General features: G+C 38.2%; 3 protein-coding genes across 3 annotated transcripts; all 3 read right to left on the bottom strand.

Annotated features, from left to right (window-relative positions):
• Positions 1–7,208: 7,208 nt before the first annotated feature.
• Positions 7,209–14,454, bottom strand: ube2nb (ubiquitin-conjugating enzyme E2Nb). Its single transcript, XM_062444175.1, has 4 exons — positions 14,337–14,454; positions 12,121–12,367; positions 11,040–11,180; positions 7,209–9,971 (listed from the first exon to the last, which is right to left on the bottom strand). The coding sequence occupies exons 1-4, from the start codon at positions 14,364–14,366 to the stop codon at positions 9,928–9,930; spliced, it is 462 nt and encodes a 153-aa protein (XP_062300159.1). The 5' UTR covers positions 14,367–14,454; the 3' UTR covers positions 7,209–9,927.
• A 1,640-nt stretch (positions 14,455–16,094) lies between these two features.
• On the bottom strand, positions 16,095–19,620 carry mrpl42 (mitochondrial ribosomal protein L42). Its single transcript, XM_062444176.1, has 5 exons — positions 19,520–19,620; positions 17,785–17,848; positions 17,600–17,684; positions 17,166–17,329; positions 16,095–16,206 (listed from the first exon to the last, which is right to left on the bottom strand). The coding sequence occupies exons 1-5, from the start codon at positions 19,596–19,598 to the stop codon at positions 16,161–16,163; spliced, it is 438 nt and encodes a 145-aa protein (XP_062300160.1). The 5' UTR covers positions 19,599–19,620; the 3' UTR covers positions 16,095–16,160.
• Positions 19,621–20,569: 949 nt separating this feature from the next.
• On the bottom strand, positions 20,570–26,016 carry pwp1 (PWP1 homolog, endonuclein). Its single transcript, XM_062444163.1, has 15 exons — positions 25,851–26,016; positions 24,682–24,740; positions 24,400–24,569; positions 24,220–24,305; positions 23,930–24,026; positions 23,641–23,751; positions 23,380–23,516; positions 23,130–23,200; positions 22,925–23,021; positions 22,763–22,824; positions 22,566–22,677; positions 22,042–22,132; positions 21,786–21,907; positions 21,451–21,556; positions 20,570–21,241 (listed from the first exon to the last, which is right to left on the bottom strand). Exons 1-15 carry the CDS (start codon positions 25,914–25,916, stop codon positions 21,147–21,149), a joined length of 1,482 nt encoding a protein of 493 aa, XP_062300147.1. The 5' UTR covers positions 25,917–26,016; the 3' UTR covers positions 20,570–21,146.
• Positions 26,017–27,260: the final 1,244 nt, after the last annotated feature.

Below are 27,260 nucleotides of genomic sequence, written 5' to 3'. Positions count from 1 at the left end.
ACAGGGAGCTGTTTGTTATGAATTATTTATTAAACACATATCTTTAGTTGAGATATTGGAAGGAGCTGTAAGATGTTAATTCTTACAAAACCGAAAATCCAACAGTACGTATTGTGCCAGCTTTGGGAATCCAACCAAGTGTGTTGAATTGATTATGTGCTTATTTCAGCGATCATCAGTAAATGAAGAGAGCGAGGCAAGAAGATGAGGCCCCTTAACAAGTAGAGGCTGATCTCTGAGTGTTTGAGTTGGCATGGAGGAGCGAAAAAGTGTGAGGAATGAGGGAGGAGGGGGTTGTGTGTTTTACTGTCAGTTAAAGTACAATAACTTTTACGGTACACGTTAGACTGACCCAGCATATGAAATGAAATGGGTTAAAAACTGCTACAAATTAACAAATTGTTTCAGTTGTTCAAAATGTGTGACTTGGTGGCTGTAAATATCCAAAGCACACACGCACATACCATAGACTGTATATATAATGGACGTAACATCCGTGACCCATTGGTTTGTGGACTGCTGCTTTGAAGCGAATAGTTTCGGATCTGAGCAGCGCCATCTTGAGAATTTCCGGTGCATGCTGGGAAAAATAAAAACACGGATTCTACTTATATGGGCATCAGGAGGTGCAAGAGGCGCCCTCCTGAACCTGTGAACCAATCAACCTGTCAATCACGACGTAGCCACGCCCTAATGCATACCCTGCTTTATCGTCAAATATAAAATCAGGGAGGCAAAAATTTCACAAATGAACATCATACTGCATTGAAGAAGGCTTTAAACTAGCGATTGAGACCATAAACACATTTTGAAAACTTTTACTGAGGTTAGAAATCAAGTGAGAAGTTGGTGAATTCTCCATTGACTTATAGAGACGGAAGTCCTTTTGACACCAAAACGGTCGCCCCCTGGTGGCCTTTTGATAGAATGCAGTTTTAAATTACTTCCCCATTGGCCTCATTTCAGAGGACCGGAAGTCCCCGTCTGGTTAAAGTACAATAACTTTTACGGTACACGTTAAACTGACCCTCCATATAAAATGAAATGGGTTCAAAACTGCTACAAATTAATTATTATGTAACAAATTGTTTCAGTCGTTCAAAATGTGTGACTTGGTGGCTGTAAATATCCAAAGCACACACGCACATACACATACATATATCAGATCATGTTCACTTTTGGGGATATCACATATCACATTTCCTGTTGACTTACTATAAACGACAACCACTACTTGCGCAACCCAATCAGCTTTCCCCATTGGGGACATGGTTCTTGTCCTCAATTGAACGAGCCATCTCCAGTTAACTGGCCCCAAGTCTGAAATTTGTCCCCAAAAGTAGCCTATGACAGACCATACAAACACACACACACACACACACACACACACACACACACACACACACACACACACACACACACACACACACACACACACACACACACACACACACACACACATACACACAGAGGTCTATCGTTGTCTGCAGTGACTGTTATATATAGAGAGAGAGCAGAGAAGTGGAAGGATGGCACAGGACAGAGTGTTCTCACTATGAGTGACGAACTCATATGGGACAAAGAAGAATTTCCTTCCATGTCTTTCTCTATCTGTCTCTAACACACACACACACACACACACACACACACACACACACACACACACACACACACACACACACACACACACACACACACACACACACACACACAGAGACAGACAGACAGACAGACAGACAGACAGACACACACACACACACACACACACACACACACACACACAATATAAATATGTCAACCATGGCGGTGATCCCTTAAAACCTTGGACTATATATATGTTTATATATTGATCTAATATTCATGAATTCTAATCTAATAAACATTGTTATATCAAGAGGCAGTAAATATTGATTTTTACCTACCATAAAAATTGATTTTATCCATATAGTTCGCCACTAACATTTATACAATCTAGATCTAGTACACAGAGTATGAGACACAAATCACAAGAAAAAATGTAGGGAGGAAAAACTAGAAAATCAGAAATGGCAAATATTTTTTAATAGAAAAGTTGTTTTTATAAATTATTTAGGTTTTGTAGATATACAACATTTGTCACTACATATATTATTTTTGCTGATTGTTCCATTTAATTTCATTGACATCCTTTGTCCTTCTGTACAGCACACTAGTTATTTGCTACAAGGGTTAGGGGGTTAGGGGTATATATTCAGATACATTTGATTGGACTTACCACATTGGTTGTGTGTAAAAGTGAAAATAGTGAGTGAAAGATTTATGTATTTGTTTTCATATCCTGGGAGATGATTTAAAGCCAGTTCTCTTTTAGCCAGTCTAACCTGTTCTAAAAATATCAATATATGACAATGCAGTGACTCTGCAATCAGCCTGGAATATATAAGGAGAGACATATGAACGAATGGCAGCTGCAGGTTGAAAACGGTTAAACACAGGGAAGAGGATTTATACTCCTAAATACCTGAGTGCTAGAAAGGCTGAAAAGATTTGTTCCTAATTTGCACTTACAGCAAACAAAGCAGTGACTGCATTAGTATTCCACTGCAGCTGTCTTGTGTAACATCTGTGATAGAGAGCGTCCTTTACCGAATCGAACTCTTGAAAAAGTCACACAGAGGTTCAGAGAATGAAACCTGCCGCATGACCAAAAGCAGGGATTCCCTTTTAGCTGGCTAACTTGTTTTAACGCTTGACAGAGTAGAAAAGGATGGTTACATAACGTCAGGAGGGAACAGGTGATGCAGTCCACCACCAACTGCATCTGCAATGAGACAGAGAGGAGGAGGAGGAGGTGGAGGAGGAGATGAGATGACGAACAGGGTGAAAAGAGGGGAGGAAATAAAGAGGGAAATGGAGAAGAGAGGAGAAGGAGAAAATGAGCAGATAGAAGAGGGAAAAGCAGATGAGAGGAAGAACACTGGAAAAACGGGATAGGAAGAGGGAAAGGGAGAAGAAAAGAAGAAGAGAAAAGGGGGAAGAAAATGAGAGGAGAGGAGAGGGAAAAGGAGAACAGAGGAAGAACAAGGGGAAAAGACGAGATGAGAGGAAGAAAGAGAGAAGGAGAAGAGAGGAGAAAGAGATAAGGGGAGGAAAATGAGAACAGGGGAGTGGGAAAAGGAGACAAGATGAAAAAAGAGGGAAGGAAGAATAGGTGGGGATGATGATAAGGAAAAGAGGAGAGGGAAGAAAGAGAGAAAAAGGAAAAGAGAGTAAAGAAAGAGGAAAAAGGAGAAGAGAGGATAGGAAAGAACGTGAGAAAGAAGAGGAGAGGCAAAACAAGAGGACATGGAAAAAGAGAGGAAGGAAGAAGATGAGAGGAGAGGAAAAACGAGGAAAAGGGAGATGAGAGGGCAGGAGAAGAGGAAAGGAGAGGAGATGAAGAATGAGAGAAAGGAAGGAGAGAGGAGAAAAGAAAGGTAGTAGGCAGAACAAGGGGAAAAGATGAGATGAGAGGAAGAAAGATAGAAGGAGAAGAGAGGAGAAAGAGATAAGGGGAGGAAAATGAGAACAGAGGAGTGGGAAAAGGAGACAAGAAGAAAAAAGAGGGAAGGGAGAATAGGTGGGGATGATGATAAAGAAAAGAGGAGAGGGAAGAAAGAGGGAAAAAGGAGAGGAAAGTAAAGAAAGAGGACATGGAAAAAGAGAGGAAGGAAAAAGATGAGAGGAGAGGAAAAAGGAGGAAAAAGGAGATGAGAGGGCAGGAGAAGGGAAAGGAGGGGAGACAAAAGGAGAAGAAAGATGAAAACAAAGAGGGAAAGGAGAAGATATGCAGCATATTTTACTACAGACCAGCACAGGTGTCAGATTTCCACCAAGTCCTGATGATGCCGATGATGACACATGACAGCCAAAACAGGACGTTTGTGGTCACCTGACCCTTCGACATCAGCAGCATGTGACCATCACCTGCACTCAGCAATCACAGCGAGAGACGATCTGCCCTGTCAGAGGAGCGGGGCTAAGTTTAGGGTGTCATCTGTTGCAGAAATCATTGTGTAATGCAAGACACCTGAGCTCAAATCTATCTCCTATCTTTTCATAAATGCTAATGGATAGACCCGCTGTTAAATTAAACCTGAGGTGTCTTATAATTGAATAACTGAAATATTACTGTATGAATTAAGGTTATTTACACCTTTCAGCATGGCTTTTTTCTGCTTTCCAATGAGCGTCCCAGATTTCAGCCTGAACTGTAATTAGGAAGTTAGGAAATTAGGAAAGGCACATCATCTGGGACAATTTGCCAAAATCAGTCTGAGTGTGATATTAGCATTCACTTAATGAAATGATTCTAAAAAACACCTTGGGGATTTCAGAATGGTATTGGGTGCCGATATAGTTTATTGGCTTCATATTGAACTATATTGCTGAAGTGCCAATAGATTGCTCCTTACCATAGACTGTATATAAAATAGACGTAACATCCGTGATGTCACCCATTGGTTTGTGGACTGCTGCTTGGAAGCGAATAGTATCGGATCTGAGCAGCGCCATCTTGAAAATTTCCGGTGCATGCTGGGTAAAATAAAAACATGGATTCTACTTATATGGGCATCAGGAGGAGCATGAGGCGCCCTCCTGAACCTGTGAACCAATCAACCTGTCAATCACGACGCAGCCACGCCCTAATGCATACCCTGCTTTATCATCAAATATAAAATCAGGGAGGCCAAAATTTCACAAATGAACATCATACTGCATTGAAGAAGGCTTTAAACTAGCGATTGAGACCATAAACACATTTTGAAAACGTTTACTGAGGTTAGAAATCAAGTGAGAAGTTGGTGAATTCTCCATTGACTTGTATAGAGACGGAAGTCCTTTTGACACCAAAACGGTCGCCCCCTGGTGGCCTTTTGATAGAATGCAGTTTTAAGTTACTTCCGCGTTGGCATCATTACAGAGGACCGGAACTCCCCGCCTGCTCCTTATATGTGGACATCTTGAGCTCAGAGATACAGGACAACGTATTTGTGGGTTTTGCTTTGACAAATTAAGATTTGTGTCAGTTTCAGAGACATCACTGTGAATCTTACTTTCTGCTGTCAACACGCTTAAAAGTAAATTTGTCTCATATTCAAAGTTCAAAATATGGTGTAAATATTACTGTGGCCAACTCCAGATGAACACTCATATTAGGTCTGAATACATATTTGACTGGTTATTATTATTATTATTATTATTATTATAGGCTAATAATCATCCTCATCATTATTATTATAACCTAAACTACCAATTCATGTGATTATGTAATGGCTTTGAATTAGAAAGTAGTGGCTAACATGTCATATCATAGGTCATACTTATAAATACTTACAAAAGTCTGAGAGCACTTTCTCATTGAAGTGAATGGGGAAAGTGCTCTCAGACTTTTGGACCCCACTGTATATTACCCACCAGGAAATGTTTCAGGTTATATTGACTTCCTGAAAATGGACAGTGCAACAACAAACCCATTTCAGAGATGACAAGCCTCGGAGGCGAGTTAATGTTTTGTCAGATATTTCAGATAGCACGGGGAATCGCTTTCCTGCAATTCCACTCAAAGAATAGCCGCATACCAGTGTCAATGACTCACTGTTGCCATAGGTCATAAACCGAGCCATGGTCATAAAACATTGTAAAACATTTTTTCTTTCCTGGTGATGGAACATGAGAAACTCAGACCTCGAGGACAGGTGGAGGAAGAAAAAAACTGCAGTGAAGAAAAATATGTTTGATATTGAGCTCATGACAAAGGATAAGAATTAAAATTGAGTTTGCACACTACCTGTGTTTTCATTGGATATTGGTGAGAAATAAAGCCAACTTTTTTTTTTTCAAATAAAATTGATCTAAAACCCAAAATTAGATTTGATCCCAATGCCTGAACTCACAATGACAACATATAATTACATATAATAACTACTTTTAAGAGGTACCTCTGTTTTTTTTAAGCTGACTGGTCCAGGTAAAATTTGCTTGTAGCACCATCTTGTGAAACTCTATGAGACAGCAGAAGGAAAAACAGCACAACAGCTGCAATACATATTTTTTTTCCCACAAGTCCTTATGTCACAGCAGGAAAAAACCAGTTGAAGCAGTCATAAGCAAAACTGGACTCACCTGTTTTTCCTGCTACCTACAAGCCAAAAATGGCTAAATATTTATTAAAATTGAGCAAATATTCCTTTATATCAGCAGAACTGAAATCAGCCCCAACTGTGAATATTTTTAAATCCAGGTTAAAAACACTTCTCTTCTCCTGTGCTTATTATGATTGGGCTCTTCTTTCAAAGCACTTTACATTTTAATCTTTCATTTGCACTCTATGTAATTTTAATGATTTTAAAGCAAATCATTATTTTATGCTGAAACCTTATATTTAATGCTCTATTCTAGTGTTTTATTTCTCTCTCTTTCTATGTTTCTGTACTTAGTTTTTATTATTAGTGTGTGTGTGGGGTTTTTTTTTGGACAGGTGAGTTTTTCTGTTCAGGGGATGATATTTCGTATATAATTTTGTGTTTTTAGTTTAGTTCAGTTTGGTGCCGTTATTTATTTTCTTGTTGAGTTTTTTGTTTTTCTTAGAATTTTTTTTTCTTTTGTTGATTTTTTGTCTTTTTGTGTTGTTTTCTGTGTATTTTTGTGATTTTTTGAGTGTCTTATTTTTTTAGTTTTGTTTATTTCTGCATGTTTTTTCTTAGTTTTGTGTCTTTCATATATATTGTTCTTGTTGATTGATATTTGCAAACCAGTATAGGCTAAAAACACTGCAGAATATGCGCATGTCCCTATTAAAAAATGAATAAAATGTACATTACAGTGAGCATTGCGTTTTGTGTGTTAAGTGTCAATGTCTCCCTCTGCTGGACATAAATGGTCCTGCAAAAAAAGATGCAAATGTTTTTTCTTTTAGTGCAACAAGTGTTTCTGTCTGACTCACATACGTCATGAAATGATCCATTAGTTATATATTTGCACTGATTAAAGCGCCTAAAAACCCTCCAGTCACTTGCATCAGAGGCCCATGAAGTGTTTTTTAAAATGCATTTTCTGACCGCAAATTCCTTCGAGACACAAAAACGATGGAATTCAAATCACAACCAGCCTCCATTACCTAAATCTTGACTGGAACACCTTTAGAGGGGAACACAAACTCCACACAGCACAAAACAGACGAGCCTCTGCTTACTTACTCAACTCAGTTTATTTACAGAGCATTTGAAGAGCCATGTATGCAAATGTACTGAAATTACTGACAGAACTCTTCTTTTTACACACGGGGGGAGCTGATTAATCAGAGTTTGATCTCTTGATAATAATTTGATCTAGATGCTTTCAAAAATCCAGTGAGTGACTGTTCCTTGGTTTAAATTACTGTCAAGTCCCTCAGGGAAAAACAATAAATTAACCAGGTTTTTAAGCCGTGCGCTATCTTCCAGACTTGAGTAAATGTTGCAGTTAGAAACAGTTAGTTAGGTCTAAATATATCTGGGCGAGGACAGGACACAAACAAGTCTAAGCAACACCAATGCCTGCAACAGTCCAATAAAAAGCAACCAAAAAAGAAAGCTTAACAAAAATATTTTTACTAACATTACAGTCCTCCCTCAGATGAGCCATACAGAAGCAATACAGTATCATGGAGGGTCTAAACTACTGAGTTATGAGCCTTTCATGCTTTGTTTTGAGTCATAATCTGATGTTTTCACATTGATCTCTCCAACCCACAAACACAGGATCCTTTAAAAGGAAAGTTTAAGGATTTCTGAAGTCTTTTCTACAGGTTAACCAACAAATCCCAACCTACAATTTTAGGTTTCATGTGTGCAATTTTAAGGGACATGCTGTAAATAATTTCTAGCCAATAGAAAATCCATAATAGCATGATAAAGATTGTTTTTAATCTTGAACACCTTTTTATTTGTAAATCACCTTTTCTGCTACCACAATGATCCACTCAGAAGTATCAGTTAAGTTCACTTGCATTATCATCACAGATCAGTATCACAGAAGTAGCAAAAGTAGGTAACTCAATGAAGAATCAAGGTGGAGAAAAAAAACTTTATAATTAACAACCCAACCTCCAAAAAAAAAGCCTCAACTTTCCCTTCAAAGAAAATTCAAGACCTCACAAACTCTCACAAACGGCCTGAAGAAAACTCACGTGAACTGTCCTGATATCGGTTTGGTTATGGTACATGCCTTGTTTTTTCTTTTTTAAACAAAGTAACACTGAAAATAAAACAGAGAACAGGCAACAGAGATTGCATGGACAGAAAATTCATTAAAAAAAATGAAAGTAAAAACAACAGCTCAACTTCCTACACCCTTAAAAAAAAAAAAGGACATAATTTGCAACACAAATTAATAGCCTGCAACAACATGCATACGGCTCCTTTTCAGCACAATACAGTGATTATTTTGTTTTAAATGTGACTCACTGTGTTAAAAAGCAACTTATTATATGTTGTCTCATTCTACCTTTCTGAATGTGTGAATTACTTTTTCTTTTAAATGTGTGTAGGTGTCTCGCTGATCCAGATCACCCTCCCCAAACTGTCCAAAAAGGGTTGTGCAGATATGTAAAAACACACTGATGAACATTAAATCCAGTTTCTGACATTTTAAGTGTTGAGGTTTTTAAACATTTCATACTACTCCTTAGCAGAACGTTTGATGTGACACTCAATATAGACTTTAAATCATTTGATTTAACTTGATTTGGGTTGCTATGAGCCAAATCCTCAACTCATTTATATAAGGCATCTAATCAAACAATTATCTGTCTGTAAATCTGCAGGGGCGACAAACTGACACTAACCACAGACTAAATTCTGGCCGCTTTTTTTATTATCTCTACCGACCACTATGGCAGGTAACCAGTAACATTTAAGAGTTTAACAAATTGTTTCACTGTTAAATTATTGTTTTGAAAGTCTGATTTTAATGGGGGGGATGAACCCTCCTCAGCTGTACGTGGATGAACATGTTTCGTTTCTGCCCTCTAATACCTTCCTCTGTTCTTTCACTTCAGCAAATCTCACATTAAAGCGAACACGACAGGCAACACAATTAGAGGAAGTTCAATTTCGGATTGAAGTATTATTTGAGAACAAGCGTGAGCACTTCCAAGATTACGTGCTTTGACATATAAAGATTATATTCTCTTTTTGTTTAGTATTAAGTGCCCCGTGTGCTTTTGGGATGATGCTGAATTAGCTGCAACATCTACTAAATATTCAGTGTTGTGAAGTGTTACGCATGCTTGTTACTGTAGCAACCAGGAATATTAAACACAAGCAGGAGTGAGAGTCCAGCTACCCTTCTTCTTCTTCTTGAATGTAAGGCCTTTTTTTCCCTTAACTCATCATATTTGTTAGAAGAAGGAGAGTGAAAATCCACTTATATATTCTGCTTGCTACTTTTAATGGGGGGGGTGTCAGCTCTCTATGTGTTTAATGTCATCTCTCACAAAAAGACATACAGATGTGCTGACAAATGATGCATGTGTTAAAAGAAGGACAGCTTTAATGCATGTATAATCTTGCAAACGTACCAGTACTGTATGTGCCGAGTTCAGGACAACATATCGTATGTTATTTGAACACGTTCTTTTTAAGACTGTAGTGGGGAGGGTGTCATTCTCTGTCCATGCATTTAAATAGCAACACAGGAAAAAAAAAAAAAAGAAAGAAAAAAAGGCTAACACACATTTAACGCGTCTTACAGAGGAAAATAAGTCACCCAGAGGTCTGCAGCAGTAAATCTTGTCATTTCTTTCAAATAGATTTGGACTTATATTCTTATTTTTTTTTCTCTTTTTTTGTGTCCGTTTAAATTCAAATGTTGACAGAATAGGAGTACATTTTGTGGATCACATTCAGACGCCTCGTCTCTCTTCTTCTATACTTCAGTGTTGCCCGCGTAGAGCCTGGTCCATGTTCGGGCTGAGGAAGAGAGAGAGAGAAAGACATAAAATGGTTGTGGTGGGTGTGACGGGGATACGGAGGGAGGCAGCGCTGCGGCTAGCGAGTGCTGAAAAGTATACGTAGACATACTTTATCAAAAGTGTGAATCAAAACAAACAGGCCTACAGGAAGTCAACATTTAGATGCAATGACAAGACAATCTAAGCAAACCACAATCACTAATGAAGGCCATGTGATTCAGTTGGAAGCTGAAATAACTAAAAAAAAAAAGACTAGTGTGAATAGTTAGATGGCAGCAAAAGTCAATTTTACTGTCAAGCTTCATAAACAGAAAACGACATAAAGCTGAACAGCGACAGAAACAACCAAAAAAATAATAAATATAAACGTTACTGCTTGGCCTGATAATTACACTAGATGACCATTTTGTTATTATTTCATTATTCAGTCTGGGATCGGTGTCTTTTTTGCCACTTATAGTCAGATTTAGATGACAGAAGCTGTGCTAGTTTGACAGTTACAACACCAGCACACAATTGAGGTAATGTGTCGTTTTTAACCAAGCCCAAGGTGCACAGCTTATTCTACATGATGAGCAAGGACCAAACTATAAACAAAGAATCTCCCACAGCTACATTTCTCAAGTATCAGAGGCGTCATCTGAAAATATGTACCGCTTCCAAACCCTTGAAGGAAATCAGCAAAAAGCATCTTTCATTTGGAAAAATCCCTTCAATGTGTGTTGTTGTTCTGCAGAGCTGTTATTTCAGACAGTTGATTAGCAACAGACATAACATCTGCTGTCACGCTGGTCGGTATTCGCAGTTGCACACTTCTGTCTCACCTTCAGAAGGTGCTGACTGGGTTGTTCTTGGGTTTTTTTCCCCCCTCCCTCTCAACAGCCATTCATGAGAGCCACACCAGATTTTTTGGAACAAAATGCAGGCGATGACTCAGATCTGCAATTGAGCTAATCACTGCTGCCATCTGACCAAACATTTGTCATACTGGAAAAACGTTACCATCTGCGGCGAGGTATGTAAATAAATTCATTGTCGAGTAAAGTGCATGAATCCAGTTCCTCACCTGTCTCAATGGCATGGCTTTCGTTTTTCTTCCACTGCTCTGCGACATCGTTTGCCAGGGGATCGTCTGGATTGGGAGCACTTAATAACGCCTGGATAGATAGCAACACTGTGCGGATTTGCAGGGCTGGAGACCATTTATCTGGAAGAGGCATAGTTCAGAGAAAAGATGCAAGACCGAAACAAAAGATGACGAGTTAAAGGTTGAAACCAGAAAGGCTTTGTGTGATGTAAGATTATGAAGCAGGTACAACATGCCAGTGACAGACACTACAACATTTTTACAAATCAGAATGACGAAAATATACAAGGTGATGACCAAATAATGAGTGCAGATTAACGTATCTACAAACCTTTTTCTGTGACACTTTACTGTCTGTTCTGCACTTAATATACAAATAAAAATGACCTTGCGATTGTTTGCCTCAAAACTTGATTTAACGGTCGTAATGGTGACACAGAGCATCAGCTTCCTGAAGCTTTGTCTCACAAAAGCGCTTCCCAGAAATATAACTGATCTCTTTTTCAGCCGCGTCATATTAGAAAAAAGTAAGTAATTTCTGACCAAACGCCATAATCTGACTGTGACAGCATGAACTAACCCTTGCCCCTCATATATCCTTATAAGTAGTCTTTACCCATAAACAAGGCTGGATAAGCCCTGTGTTTGCTACATGGCCAGAATAAAATAGCAACGTAGAAGAGTGTGCAGGGAAGAGATAGTAGCTAAAAACCCAGATACTTGACTCCATACTGCATAGATTCAACAGAAACATGACTCCAACGTGATACCCATGATGCTCTGTTAAGCCTAAATATTAAGTAGGCAGTTACTTTCTAACACATTAAGAGTAATGACTCCATATCGCGTGTGATTCTTGTAGGCTTAGAGGTCGCTGTTGTCAGTTTCTTGCTGGTCAGAAAATTGCTGTGCATCATAAATTAACTGTTTATGATGCACGTTATTTTTTGCTAATTTTGTGAATGGAAACAAAAATGCTATTTAACAATCCTGCAGCACCATATTAATGTGGTTCCACATAAAAAAATCATGTAAATAACAATGTCATCATGTTTCTTACCTTTCAAAATGTCTAAACATATTCTTCCCAGTTTGTCGACATTGGGGTGGTAGATTTTGGTCATGAATCGCACTTTGGGAGCTGCCATGGGATACTCTTCTGGAAGAAATAGTTCAAGTTTAAATGTGCCTCCTTCAAAGGGAGAGTCTTGAGGCCCCGCAATGACCACATGGAAGTAACGTGCATTCCCTTCATCAGGCGTAGCCGTGATCCCTGGAACGGGCTCTGCCATCAACCGCTGTGTCTCCTGCGTGCGGTCAGAAGAAGAAACAGAAGAAGAAACAGAAGAAAGAAAAAAAACACTGTGTTGACACTTGTGAATAAAAAGTGCGGAACTTACAGCAGGAAGGACTGTGGAGGTGTCAGCAGACAACCGACTTTCAAATACATAATGGATGAGAACATACAATTTCCACCGCTTAGTCACACATAGACTTTCACCTCACCCACATACAGATACAACAATTCACATGCTATTGTTTAACAAAAAAAAAAGGTAGCAAACGGTTGGTGAGTTACTTTTGATAAAAATGTGCATTGAACTTCCATCACAATAAACTAAAAATATTCAGAGGTTCAACTGTCAATTATTTTGACACTAATCGTTTGGTCTGCAAAATAGTATAGTAAATTGAAAATGGTAAATCAACTTCCCAAAAGCCGAAAAAGGTTTCTTGAAAAAGGCTTGTTATGTTCAGCCAATACTTAAAATCCAAAAATATTTTTGTGGGCAATAACTAAAAACTAAGAAAACCTGCAGAGAGGCTGTTTTTGCTTCTTTTTTAAAAAAAAGCTGAAATTACTGATTATGACAGTTGTTGTTGCTGATAAATTCTGTTTTTTTGACTCATTGATAGTTTCAGATAGGGCTGGGCAATATATCGAAGGTAGATATCGTCTTTAGACTTTGGATATTGTAATATAGTGATGTGGCCTAAGTTTTGTTTCTGGTTTTAAAGGCTGCATTACAGTAAAGCAATGCACATTTCTGAACATGCCACGCTTTTCTATTATTTGCCTTTGCACACTCATTTTGCACACCATTATATCCGCATCACTGATGGTTATCTATCATCGTGTGAATATTTTGTGAAAGCACCAGTAATCTTCCTTTACAATACTGCTGTAATATTGATAAAGGCATTGAGCCAAAAAATATTGTGACATTTTAATTTGTCCATATCACGCAGCCCTAATTTAAGATGTTCATTATTTATGCTTCATTAGATTAGACTTCAGGTAACACAGATTATTCATGTTTATGTAATCTGCATGACACACTACTATTATCACTGGTTGATTTACAGATTTATGAGTTTTAATGCAAATCAATAAAGCATAAATAAAAAACAACAATTGATAAATATTAATAATAGAAAGAAGGAAGTGAAAGACCTTGCATATTTCTGCATTTAATCAAGCAGGTGCACTGAAACATCTGCAGTCAGCAAGAAGGAAGCTGGTTTTAATCTTGTATATTACATCAATTTCCTCGTGAGCTTTAGGGGGAAACAACTGCAGGTCACGTTATTAATAAGCTGGGTCATGTTTTCACTCAGTCAACGATGTGCTAGTCACTGTGAAAACCTGCTAAACTTGACAAATAGCTTTCAAGAAGTGGCGGAAAAAGACTGATCGCGCCCACAGCCGGGCCTGGTGAAGCCTGCGGGAGGAGCAAGCGACGCAAACAGGCCTTACAATTCAAGCTTGATTATATTGTTTAATATACACTAAAACAACCACAGTAGCATATGTGTGTTATTACGAGCAATTTTTCCCTCTGTACGCTTCGAAGACCGCAAGGGCAGCGGCAGACATGTGAAGCAATCACCGCACTCACTTAGCCTAGCTTAACATAGCGAGTCCCATTCATATGTCGTCCAGGGCCAAAATGTCACAATTTAGTCGACTCGTATTAGAAATTAGCAACCAGGTAGAGTGAAAGGTACGTTGTTAACACGACAATGGTTCGACTGGTGCCGAAAAAGAAACCACGGACCACGGCAGAAGGGAGTAAACGGAAGTGGCAAACAAAACACTTGCAGACACGGAGCAGCGAGCTAGCCCGATTAGAGCTAACGGTGCTAGCCGAGCTAACGTCAAGCCGCACGTTGGATGGCAGCAAAAATCAAACGCACACTATGGTTAAATAAATACACACGATATCCCAACACGAGTTCATTAAGATGTATGTACAGTGCCTGGTGTAAATGTACCTTGATAATCCTACGAGGCAAACCGGCCATCTTGTGTTAGCTTTTATATTTTTAGCCGTGGACTCGCCTTCTCTTCAGGTCGGGTTGAGTGAGCTGCCGGGGCGGGGACTAATGCCTCCATGGGCGGGGACAGAGAGCTCTGTGTTCCGGTGGCTTCAGATGACGTAACGAGTTACTGCTGCTGCTGCTTCCCCAAAACTCACGAAGCACCATCTAATCTGTACAGCTATAAAAAATAAAAAAAATCTTAGAATATTTATATATAATATTTAAGAATATTTAAATATTTATATATTTTAAACAATAATTTATTGTTTGGTCTCGTGCCGTGACACTCTTTATATAGATGCCCATCCCCCTACAGTTAATTAATAGTTGTAATGTGTACATTTTTTTTTTACATATACATGATGTTGCATTTTGTGTGTCCTATGTATTTTATATGCTGATGTCTTACAAACTTACAAATTGTAAATAAAAATTATTTATTTACAATAAAAAATTTGGTTGGACCTTTGATTGTAATTTTCAAACTATCACTTTTGTTTTTTACTCCTAAATGCTAAATTAAATCACATTTAAATGTATTGTCATTGAACAAGTACAAGTGCTTAACAAGATGCAGTTGGCATTGAACCAATTGAGTGCAATTTAGGCTTAAAGTGCTCATGTGGTGCTCAACATAAATCATTGTGAGCAGTTTACAAGATGTAGATATACCGATACTTGTGCAATGACGCAGTGTGTCATATAAAGTGATTTTGTGGTGAGTGGTTCAGTTTTTCAGCAGAGAAAAAGCAGTAGTACTGTTGCTGTGTTGGACCGCAGGCTACGTGATGGTGGTGGAGTCAATGGTTTAAACTCTCAAAAACTGCATAAAAACAAAAACGGTACATACACTCTTTGACTGCATTTTTACATATCCTGTATTTATTCATTTTTATGATATTGTCCTTTGTATCATTGACTTTTATTTTAAACTGATTTATAATTCACTCCTCAAGTCAAATGGAAAATGAAAACTATTTTGATCAGTGTAAAAATGCTGAATTCACTCACAAAAATGAAGGAAGTCTTTGTGCTTCCTGTTTCTGGACTGAAAGTTTGTTGGACAATCTCCAACAATGTGCCTTTTTTTTCATAATATTTAAAAATATAAAGCAGAAAAACCAACAGATATATGATTTCTATTGAGAAACTTAATTACAGTGCAAATATGGGAGAATAAAATGTTAAATGTATGTGCTTCTTCTTCTTCTTCTATTCTTTAATTTGGAATAGCATTTGTTTTTTGTATGTTTTGTGGTGGCAGATCAGCGTAAAATATTTTTTTTCAGTGTTTGCATGTCAATCAAATTGTTCCTAACCCTTTTGTTTGTCCTGTTGTCGTGTGCAGGTTCAGACTAGTCTCCAGTTTTTCCTGCAGGCACAGAAACATCTCATTTTTTCTCAACTCAGCAAACTATGCAGCAATAAATCCTAAAATGCCCCACAGACCATTTTAAGAGAGTCAGAGTGGTCTTTAAACACAATCATTATAACAAATCACTATATATGATGTTTTGCAGGAAAATACTAATCGCAAATCTACTATTATTCTTCTTCAGGTATTATTTCTTCTGTTTTTATTTTTGCTGGTGAAATAATAACAGGCCCTCAAATCTACTGTATAAAATCAATGATTATGTAAGTATGATGTCACACTCATATAGTTGTTCCATCGTAGCAGCACCCACTTAAAAATTCATGACAAACAAGTAAATATTTAACAGTTTATTATACAGAATTGTGGCAATTTGCAGTTTTCTAACATTGAACTTTGAACTATCTGTCCTTTGGTGGATCCTTCTTTCTGCGTCTCATGTGGTACCTGTAAACAGTGAAGAAGAGGGAAATACATTTTGAGCAGTAAATACACAGATTTATGTTGAGCTAAAATACTCTTGCCAAATAAATAAAGACTACACAGAAGCCACTGACAAATATCCTTATCAAAGTTGACAGCTGATCTCATGCTAGCAGGCCAGTGCTGGTCATTTGATCACACTTAAGGCAAATAAATCTAAAAATGACATTTACATGTGAAAAGTAGAGTAAAACAGATGCTGTATTCTCATTTCTGACCACCAACACATCACTATAAAGCCTCCACAATATAACTTACATCAAATGGGCTCTGGGTACTTTACTAATGGCGCTTTTCCACTACACAGTTCCAGCACGACTCGCCTCGACTCGCCTCAGTTCTTTTTGCGTTTCCACTAGGGAAAGTACCTGGTACCTGGTGAGGTTCCAAGTGAGCCAAGCCGATACTAAAATGTGACGTCGACAGACTGCCGACCACTGATTGGTCAGAAGAGTTGTCGCTGGAAGAGTCATGAGCCGTCCCACATAAGAATCAAACCCGGCATTTTTAAATACCGGCAGCAGCGTTACCATAGTTACAGCCATACGGCTCAATTTTCTTGCTTTGTGTGTGACAGAAAGCAACATACAGCAGCAAGTACACCACTGCCTCAATGTCCTCCATTGTTTATGTGTTTTGTGTCGTGTATAAAACGAAGTCACTGCAGTTTTACGGAGCCGTGCTATGACGACCCCGCCCACGTTGAGTAGGTACTTTTTTGTAATGGAAAAGGTCTGTTCTGGAACCGAGTCGAGGCGAGTCGTGCTGGAACTGTGTAGTGGAAAAGCGCCATAAGTAGCAACTCAGACACACTGGAGCAATTCATTTCTAACAGGAGATCACCGGAGAAAATGTGTTGAAATGAATCTCAACCACTGAGCTAACTTTTTTTTTTAAATGGTCTGTACGTTTTGTGTACTTACTGTCCTACTGGATACCAGCGGTGTTTGGTGGTGAAAAACATCTTGCTCAGCTCCTCTATAGTGGGCCCCTGTTTGCCCTTCAGCACCTCTTTGTTGAGATGGGCCTTTATAACCTGGTCATGGGTCTCAACCGGGGTGGTCACAGGGTCCGGACGTTCTATAGGCTGCAAACATTTACTGTCATGAGCAAAGTATCCACTGACACATGTATCCAGTTTAAAATAATGTTGTGATAGTCTAGACCTGCTGATAATTATTCCAATTATGGGCACATAATTCAGATTTTCACATCACACGTTTGCAGATGTTTAAAAGATAAACAGAATGGAAAAAGAAATAGATTTATTTCTCTAGTGGAAAACGTAAAGTAATCATCACTCATCATCAGACAGCTGACACACTGACAATAATGAGACTAGAGAGCACGCTCCTACCTGGGTGAGCTCATAGGGAATGTCGACAGCGGGATGGTAGCACACTATGGTTTTCCCATCTGAAGTCACACTGATGTCCACGTTACTAAAACACAAGAGATTTGAGTGTTATTGTCGTGCTTAGAGAGACACCTTTATGACAACATACTACTTCAAATCTGTATGCAATCAACCTGATAACATACCAGTTATGGCCTTCAAGTGAAGGACCACTGATGTTGGACTTCTGTCGAAGTGGCACCAAACATGCTGCAACAGGAAAAACAAACAGGTGAGACAAACACATATCGTACACTTAACAAATTTTATCGTATTAGTTAGATATTATACATCCATTAATGGGTCAATTAGGCAGTTTGTTTTGGCATTAGACTCTGGACATGAGGCAAACTGCTTCACACAAACTTCATATTGTGCCTCAAGTCAGTTTTTGTACTGTGAATCCACGCAACACTAGAGATGAGCTGACTGTGGTAAGTATAATAATAATAATAATAATAATGCATTTTATTTAAAGGCGCCTTTCAAAGCACTCAAGGACACCTTACAAGGCACAGAAAACACATCAACAGTACTTCAAACAATAAAAATCAGGTAACATTTAGTGCAAAGATAAAGAAATAAATATGAATGTGACTATAAAGTGCATCAGTGCAACAAATAAACAAGAACGTGATTGCATAGTTAGTGTGAGACAGAGTATGCCACTCTGAATAGGTGTGTTTTCAGGCGGGATTTAAAGGCGGAAACAGAGTCAGAAGTGCAAATGTCTGGTGGGAGAGAGTTCCAAAGGCGGGGTATGTATGTTTTGCTGCTGGTCTCTTTTGAGCCATGTTGTTCAACACAATTCTGTCAACTTTTGTCACACAGCATCTTTTTGTTCTTATCCACTGCAGCTTCAACGGGCTACTACTACCCCCCTCCTCCCGCTGCATCAGCCGTGACAAGAGCTAACCAGGTACATGCATCATGTTGTATTGGAATCTGAGGAGCTGGAGACAGAAACGCATTTTAGGTGGCAACTTAACCAATGCTTTGCTCCCTGATCTGGGTCCAGTGGGAAAGTCAAAACAGTTAAATAAAAGCTCAGTCTCTCACAGACCCCAGAGGCTGTTTCAATCTGTGCACGCCTTTGTTCAGTGTCAGATAAGCTTCTTGGTAAGTGTAAAACAGGACTCCTCCGATGATTATTGTCCTGCAGCTGAGTAAGCCCAAATGAAGATGAATTAGTTGAATATTAAGTTTAAGCATCAGTATGCCCTCAACATCAGCTCTGATCTACTAGAAAGATTGCTGATTGATTGGAGGCGGCATGTACTGTATGGCCCAGATGTTATATTACTGGCCATCAAATATCATCATCTCAAGTTGGAAAGGTCACACTTCAGTGTCAATCATTTGCAATCTTTTCTATGACAATACACTGAATATCTTTGAGTTGTGGCCAAAAAAATTGACATTTGTGGTCGTGCATCAGTGATGTTTCACCCAATTTTCTCACATTTTATGGACAAAACAACTAATGAATGAATCGAGAATATAACTGACATAATATTTAGTGAAAATTATCTTTTACTTTTTTTTTTTCCATTAGCTTCAGCCCTACTTGGGATGGCAAATCACTAATCCCCTCCAAGAGAGTCTCATGTTGAAGCAATAGCATGTAAGCTTTCTGCAGCTGGTGGTACTTTGGTGGAAACTTTTAAACCACTCAGACTCCTCTGCAGATGGCAAAATATGCAACCCATTTCCTCCTTTCTCTCGGGGTGACAGTCAATGTTTGTGTATCTAACGTCAAGGTTAGCCGCTGTTAGCTTCACTCACACCGTCACCGCATTAAAATGGTTATTAATGGCTATATGACACATATTAAAATGTCCCTTCACAAATATCTTGTTAAATAGTATTAACACAACTTACTTTGTACGTGTCGTAGTTGGAGGCCGTGAGGAATTCGCGTTAAGAGACTGTGTAGTTTGCAAAGATGACCCGACGCCATGCTCGGTTATTTTCCTGTGTGCGTCGCTATAATGGTTCCGGGTCTGTACGCGGACTCACTCGTGTTTAGTTCCACCTCAGCAGAATAACTTTTACATTGGCCACCATGACATTATTTTATAACAACCGATGAACAAATTATTAGTGATGGGAAAAGATTAAGTACATTTACCCAAATATCTGCATAATTTTGAGGTATTTCTACTTTTGTACTTCTGTAATTCAGAACGTGTTACTCCCTTTATGATCTATTTATTTACTTTTCAGGTTACAATATTTTAGGATCTGTTAAAAACACTCATTTTAAAAATAATGTGTCTAACATGGTTTTTCCAGGTTTAATTACCCTCAATAAAAATCCAGAAACTATTAATAAGTAACATTTTCATTACAGAATTTGTCATGTATCAGATGTCTATGAGTTGTCAGTCCTAAACAAATACAACCTAAAGAGATAACTGCAATATTTTCACAATTTCACAAATCTACTACTATTACTACTAATCTCAGTCACACAGATTTATCATGTGACTCTTATTAAGTCTTAAAGATAAAGTAACAATAAAATGCTGCTTATGCACTCACTCATCAGTTTTAATAATGTATTTAATTAAATGTATTTGATATAGTCGCTGCCTGATCTTCTACAAAAACAAGTTATTTTACTTTATTTACTTTAAGTAAAAATTACCTTATTTAAAAAAAGTTTAAGAATTTTAAACATTATACTTTGCAGGGCTGGATATACATGTATCTAAGTGGATACACATTAAATGTAATATCAGTGGGCATTAAGACAGGGTTTAACAGTTTAGATTGCCATAATGTTTATGAATGCGACAAAATATAGGCAGTTAATAAAATTAAAGCATACTGGAGTTTATCAAATAGACCTCATGTTTGATAAGTCTCAGATTCATCATGTCACTTCTGACGATGCAGTTTCAGAATTAAAAGGACAAACATAAAGATTTACACCTTATATAAACTGAATTTATTTATTGGATATAGAGCATTTTAAATAGCCTGTTTTATACAGAGGCTTCTTAATATTTCTTCTTACTGTTCATACCAGGGTAACAGGTATACAATATCACTGCTTTCACTGTTTTCCATGTGAAAATAGTCTTAGTAGCAAACTACATTTGGAATTGTACGAAGAAAAGCAAACTGAAAGGGATGCTGATTATGACAAATTCAAACCACTGCCTTCACCGAGAAACAATTCCTCTAATATTCACTGATATGAATATTTTATATTTGCTTATTTTCTTTACTTTTATCAGTATTTCTTTGAGCATGCGATGCAGCTGTTGGTATTTGTGGTCAGAAAAAGTCTGAACAAACTTCAAAGTCTTTCAGGTGCTTTCGGTCCAGTTTGCACTTTGGCCACTCTGTCAAGTCTTTCAGGAGTGTAGCTTCATTCAATCCACTCCTTTTGTTTCTCTATGAGGAACAGGAACACAACATCAAGCGGAGTAGCTTGATGTGTTTCTGGGGAAGCTCAGTTTTTTTATGTTTACAGGCTGTTGTTGCACCCAGAGTGTCACTAGGACATTTCCATATCGGCTGTGGCTGCCGTGCCGGACGCCTGTGATCCTGCGTTCACCACCAAGCGCTCCCGACCACCGAACACCTCAGCCACTACAGGAAAACAATCACAATAACAAGCATTATTATAGGTCAAGCACTGAATATTGCCTGATAAATGTACAAGAAATAGATATGGCAGCTTACAATCAACACGCAAAAGAAAGAAATGTTTAAACTTTTCATCTGATCTCAATGGCCAGCATAAAGTAAGTATGTGATGTGAAGCAGGAAAGAAATAAGAAATACAATATGAGCTGTACCTGCTGCAACATCACTCATATCCCAAACTCGCAAGCCGTCCCTCTGTCCTCCGAAGGCATAAGTGAGGGGCTGATCAGGGCAACATGAAGCGCAGAACAGCACACCCTGTTCACAGGTGACAAATATTGTTGCAACACCTTTGTGCAAGACTTACCACTTAAAAAATACAAAACAACCCAAAACTACACTGACTATGGATGATGACATGATGGGAAAATGTGAAATATAGATTCAGGACTTTGACACAGCAACATTTCTCTACAATAGTCTGCACCCCTTCAGTGATGGTGGTGAAAGAATGGGAGGTCTATGTATTGTAAAGGCGAATTATTACCATTTTCATGTCCCTTGAATGCACCAGATTTGGTTTGTCCCCGAGTATGTCCCAGATCTTAACGTGTTTGTCAGCTGATGAAGTGACCAGGCATCCTTTAATCTGGCTGCTCAGATCCAAACCTGCAGAAATAGAAGATTAGATGTGATTTTTTTTGTAGAACTGTTTATAATTGTACCTTTAGTTCCACTATTAAATAAACCCATAATACATAAAAACTAAAAACACACACACACACACACACACTTCTTCTTACCTGACACTTCTTGATCATGTGCCCTCAGTGTGAACACAGGTTTATCAGAGCGTGCGTCCAGACAGTAGACAAAACCATCCTCTGTGCTGGCCTGAAACACAACCACACACTAAAGTTAATGATGGAGGTTCTGCTCTGTGGCAAAATGGCCACAGGTAAAGCTTACACATCAGCTAGGAGCTTTTCTAAGCAGCACTGATGAAAAGAAAAGTTAATTTACTACTGACGAAACTGCAAGTGTCACTTTGAGAGAAATATGCTTGTTTACTTGTCACTTAAGTACTTAGTATCACACATTTGAGTGATGCTGGTAATTTACTGGACCCGTCTCTAATTTGGGTTTAAGGAAAAAGCAGCTCTTAAAAAAATACTTTAGTCCCAGTGTAATTTCAACAAAATCAACCACGGAGATGAGATTTTATAATATTCACAGTTTGCACATGTTAGACAAGCCTTGAATATTTACACAGATATGAGGATTTTTTTTTAATGTTATCGAGTCTGACAGTAAAGGTAGCACCTACCAGGAAGTTACAGGGTGAAAAGTGATTCCAGACTACACGCTCCACTTGACCACTAAACCTCCAGGTCCGGTAATTGTCATCTGGACTACGACAGTCATAGAGAACAGCTGTCCTACAGGAGGAAATAAAAAATATGAGTCTGAAACCAGTTGTGAATGAAAATGAAAATCTACTGTTTAATGCTAGATGACACTTACTTGTCATATGATCCTGAAATCAGAGTCTGTGCCTCAAAGGGGTGAAAAGCCAACGTCTGAACCTGCAGGATGAAAGATTTCCAGAAGCTGAAGCTGCAAATTCTGGGACTTTGATGTTAAATAGACACGATGAAAATCAGCATTGTTTCTCTTATTGAATACCTTATCGCTGTGTCGGCGCAGAGTTGTGGCTGGTTTGCCTTGAGCCAGATCCCACAAAATAACGCTTTCATCTGCTGATCCGCTGGCCAACACATTCCTAAGTGAGATAAGATTTGTCTCAATTTATGTGCATGAGGGAGCTCAACACATACACATTTTTAGATCAAAACACATCAGTGAATGATCAGATGCCTCAAACACTGACCTAACAAGTTTGTTCCAGGATAAATCCAACACTGCATCTGTGTGTCCCTCGACAGGCTCTGCTGCTGCTCCCTGAGATCATCAAAAACAAACAGGAATGTGTTGCTAACATGACAAAAGAAATAATGCAGCAGGGAGGGACAAGGTGTTTACTTACACTGGTATTGAATTTATACAAATATATATATATGGACTTAAAATACTACACAGTTAGTGATTGAATTGCAGTTTCTACATATAAAAGCTTGTACCTTCTTGCTTTTCTTTTTCTTCTTAGTGGCCTTTTTGCTCCCCAGGGTGAAGGCTGGCTCTAAGCAGTCCACCACGTCCAGATCCCACACGTCTATCTGTGGAGTCATGTTCCCCACAGCAGCGTAGTTAACGACACCTAGAGGACATAAAGAAGATTCAAGTCAATAGATAAAAAAACAATTTTGTACTTTTTTGGCTTCAGATTGAATATAATGCTAAGATTGAGGCCTGGTTTGGAAAGAAAGAGAATATTTTCCTACCTGATCCATCTCCAGGGTTTGGGTCAAAGTTTAGCCACTCTATACACAGCGGGTAAGCTGGCAGCAGAATATCATGATGAACATACATAGAGTCCTCCTCGGAGTTATAAACTGTAAAAGAAATTAATACATTTTTGATTATATGAATTTTTTGAAAGCCTGATACATAAATCATCATATTTAATGAATTACGGTATTATAGAAAAAACAACTAAGCAACAAAAGATATTTTCCTGTCTCTTCAAAATATTCACTGCCACCTCATCATGTTACATATGAAGATATTTACTGTAGATCTCCAGATTGCAGCAGTCCTTCTCCGCCCTGCCTGCGAGGATGAGATTGTCGCCGGGCTTGATTTGGAAGTCTTCTCGCTCATACTGGTCCTAGAAAGACGAACCAAGACAGGTGAGTGATTCAGCTTTGGCAAGATAAAATGAGTATCGTAATCTGTGAGAGTTTCTCCTTGTTCAAATGTCAGAGAGGAGGGAGGTTTCGGGGTGCTGTTCCACCATTCAACCAACACTTTCCTTGAGTGTACTGGTTCCTTAAATCTGTATTATCATGAAGGGTACTCACTGTATCTTTGAGAGTGATATAAGGATCCTCCTCATTGGAGCTGAACACTGTGAGCCCAGCCAGACTGTCCCCAAGATTGGCAGTCACTGGATTGGAAAGACAAACCAGGTTGAACAAGTCTGAACACAACTAACTAACTAAAAACACAATTAAGTGAAAGTAATTTCTACGCTCCCTCACCATCGTCCTCTTCATCATATTTATCCAGGCCATACTCTGCCAGCTCGTCCTCTTCCTCCTTCTCTCCTTCGTTCTTATCCTTTGGAGCTCCGGCAACCTCTGGTGCAATGTCGTTAACATCTGTAGCTATACCCTCATCGTCATCGTCTTCCTCCTCGGCTGCTTGTTCCCTGATGTCACAGTGTATATTTAAATTAAACATGACATCATGCTGATTCAGCTCTCACTGACCGACAGATGAACACACTGCAGTGAAATGTGTATTTTATTCCAACAACGTACCCCAGCTCCTGTCTTGTTTCAGTAATGATGCGCTGCAGCTCCTCTTGGGTCAACTCAACCTGAAGGGGAATAATGACGTTAATGGAGAGAAACACTGTGCATCGTCTGTCACTTAGTTTAAGAAATCCTGGAAAGACTTGGAAAACTACTTCTTCACATCCTTGTGGACGCCTCAAGAAAAAGACTTTAAGAATGTTTCTAACAGATTCTGACATATATCTCATCAAACTCAGAAAACAGAGAAGCTCAGAAATACGTATAATATTTATCTAAACATGGGAATGTAACTCAGTGACATTTCTTTATAAATTCAATCTTGGCTGCTTTAAAACACTCCTGAAGTCTCTTTTTTGTTGTTTTCTTTTACTTCTACTGATTATCTTATATGCTTGTCATTTCTATGCATTACCGTTGAATGTACTATACTACTAGATGTGATGTTTTTGTAACATTTTGTTATGACTATTTGTATTGTAGGTTCAAATACAATAATAACAACAACAACAACATTAATAATAATAATAATAATAAAGACGAAGAAGAATAGAAAAATCTGTCAGTCATTTTTCTTAAGCATTTTAACACAATAAAAAAACAAACATGTAATTATAAACCAGGAGTGAATTGAGTAGAGTTTGACTTAATCGGCTAATGGATTAGATAGTTAGAAAGAATTTCAAACAACAATTTAGATAATCAATGCAAAACTTTGCTGACCAAATTTGATTATTTGATACTTTTGTTTGGCATATATAAAAATAAAGGGGTTAAGAACTGTTATTTTGATGCCATGTTACACTTTTTTATTAATGACATTAAATAGGTTAGACTAAAAGATGAATTGCTCAATCAATATAAAAAATAATTGCAGCCCTAGATTTTGGTCCTACTTAAGTTTTTTACTAAATCAAGCTTGTGGACTTTAAGATTGAATGACTTTTCCACAGGTTTAATTATATTACCCGAATATTCATATTAAAAACCACAATAACATACAATTATAATACTGCCAGGGAATTAAGTTATAACATGACACAAAAAAGTAATCGGTAAAAGGGAGCTCTTTACATTAAATCAAAAAATGTATATATAATTCACAATATAATATCTGCTTTGTTGACACATTAGCAGCTGCTAGGCTAACTTTGGTTGCTAAGCACCATACTTACTTTGTCAGGGGTTCCCTTAGCAACGCCTCTCTTCACCCAGCCGACACAAGTAATCTGGGAGCTCATTTTGCAATAAAAACAGGTTTAAAGCTCAATTACTATTTTATTACTATTGTTATAATATATCGGACTGGATCGACTCAGGCGTGTACAGTGCAGGCGTACATGTGAGGAAAACTGAGCCCTCTGTCGCATCTATATTACGTCAGAGAAGCGTCAACAAATCTGCCTGATCAAAAATGTGGCAGAGGGAGACGTGACACTAAAGAAGTAGGGAAGGAAGTATGCAGATCCTGACCTACACTCACGCCCGTCGATAGGGGGGAACATGTAGTTCAACTACATGTAGTTTAAGTCTAACCAACACTGCCTCTCCTCTGCTCTTCCTACTCCTACTCTATCAGACTCGGTCATTTTAGTGGGCCATACTGCAGGATCGCTGAAATACTTGGGTAAAGTTAGAAAGAGATTGGCAGATTCGAACTTCAGCGATCAATAGCTCACAAACGAAACATTGTTAAAACATTAAAAAAAAAATGTCTCTTTCCTATCGTAGTAAGGTAGACTATTGACTACAAACTCATTTTCGCCAAAACGAGTGGTCCTCCAGGCTGCAGGAAATATATTGCTCTCTCTCTCACTGCGGGCGGAGAGGCGAGCGCTTAGGGACCGTCTACAAAGTGCAGTACCAAAGCAAAAAATATTCAATATCTCCACTTTTATTCACTGTAGGATGACCAAATTCACTCCACACATCAACGGTCACCTGATAATCACACTACAACAGTTATTTCATAAAAAATATTTATTTTGAAATATCGTCAATAGCGTTAATATTATACACTGTAGGATGACCAAAATCATGCTACACAACAAGGGTCACCTGATAATCATACTACAACAGTCATTTCAGGGGGAAAAAAAGTTTGCATATTTTTGGGGAATTTTATTGTGAAAAATCGTCAATAGCGTTAATATTATACACTGTTGGATGACCAAAATTATGATACACAACAAGGGTCACCTGATAATCATACTACAACAGTCATTTCAGGGGGGAAAAAAGTTTGCATATTTTTGGGGAATTTTATTGTGAAAAGTCGTCAATAGCGTTAATATTATACACTGTAGGATGAGCATAATCATGATACACAACAAGGGTCACCTGATAATCATACTACAACAGTCATTTCAGAAAAAAAATCTTTTTGCATATCTTTGGGGAATTTTATTTTGAAAAATCATCAATAGCGTTAATATTATACACATTATACTCACCAAAATCATGCTACACAACAAGGGTCACCTGATAATCATACTACAACAGTGATTTCAGGAAAAAAAAATTGCATATTTTTGGGGAATTTTATTGTGAAAAATCATCAATAGCATTAATATTATACACTGTAT

This window comes from Scomber scombrus, chromosome 22 (genome assembly GCF_963691925.1).
Source record: "Scomber scombrus chromosome 22, fScoSco1.1, whole genome shotgun sequence".
Classification (NCBI taxonomy): domain Eukaryota; kingdom Metazoa; phylum Chordata; class Actinopteri; order Scombriformes; family Scombridae; genus Scomber; species Scomber scombrus.
This window is presented reverse-complemented; position numbering and strand designations above follow the sequence as displayed.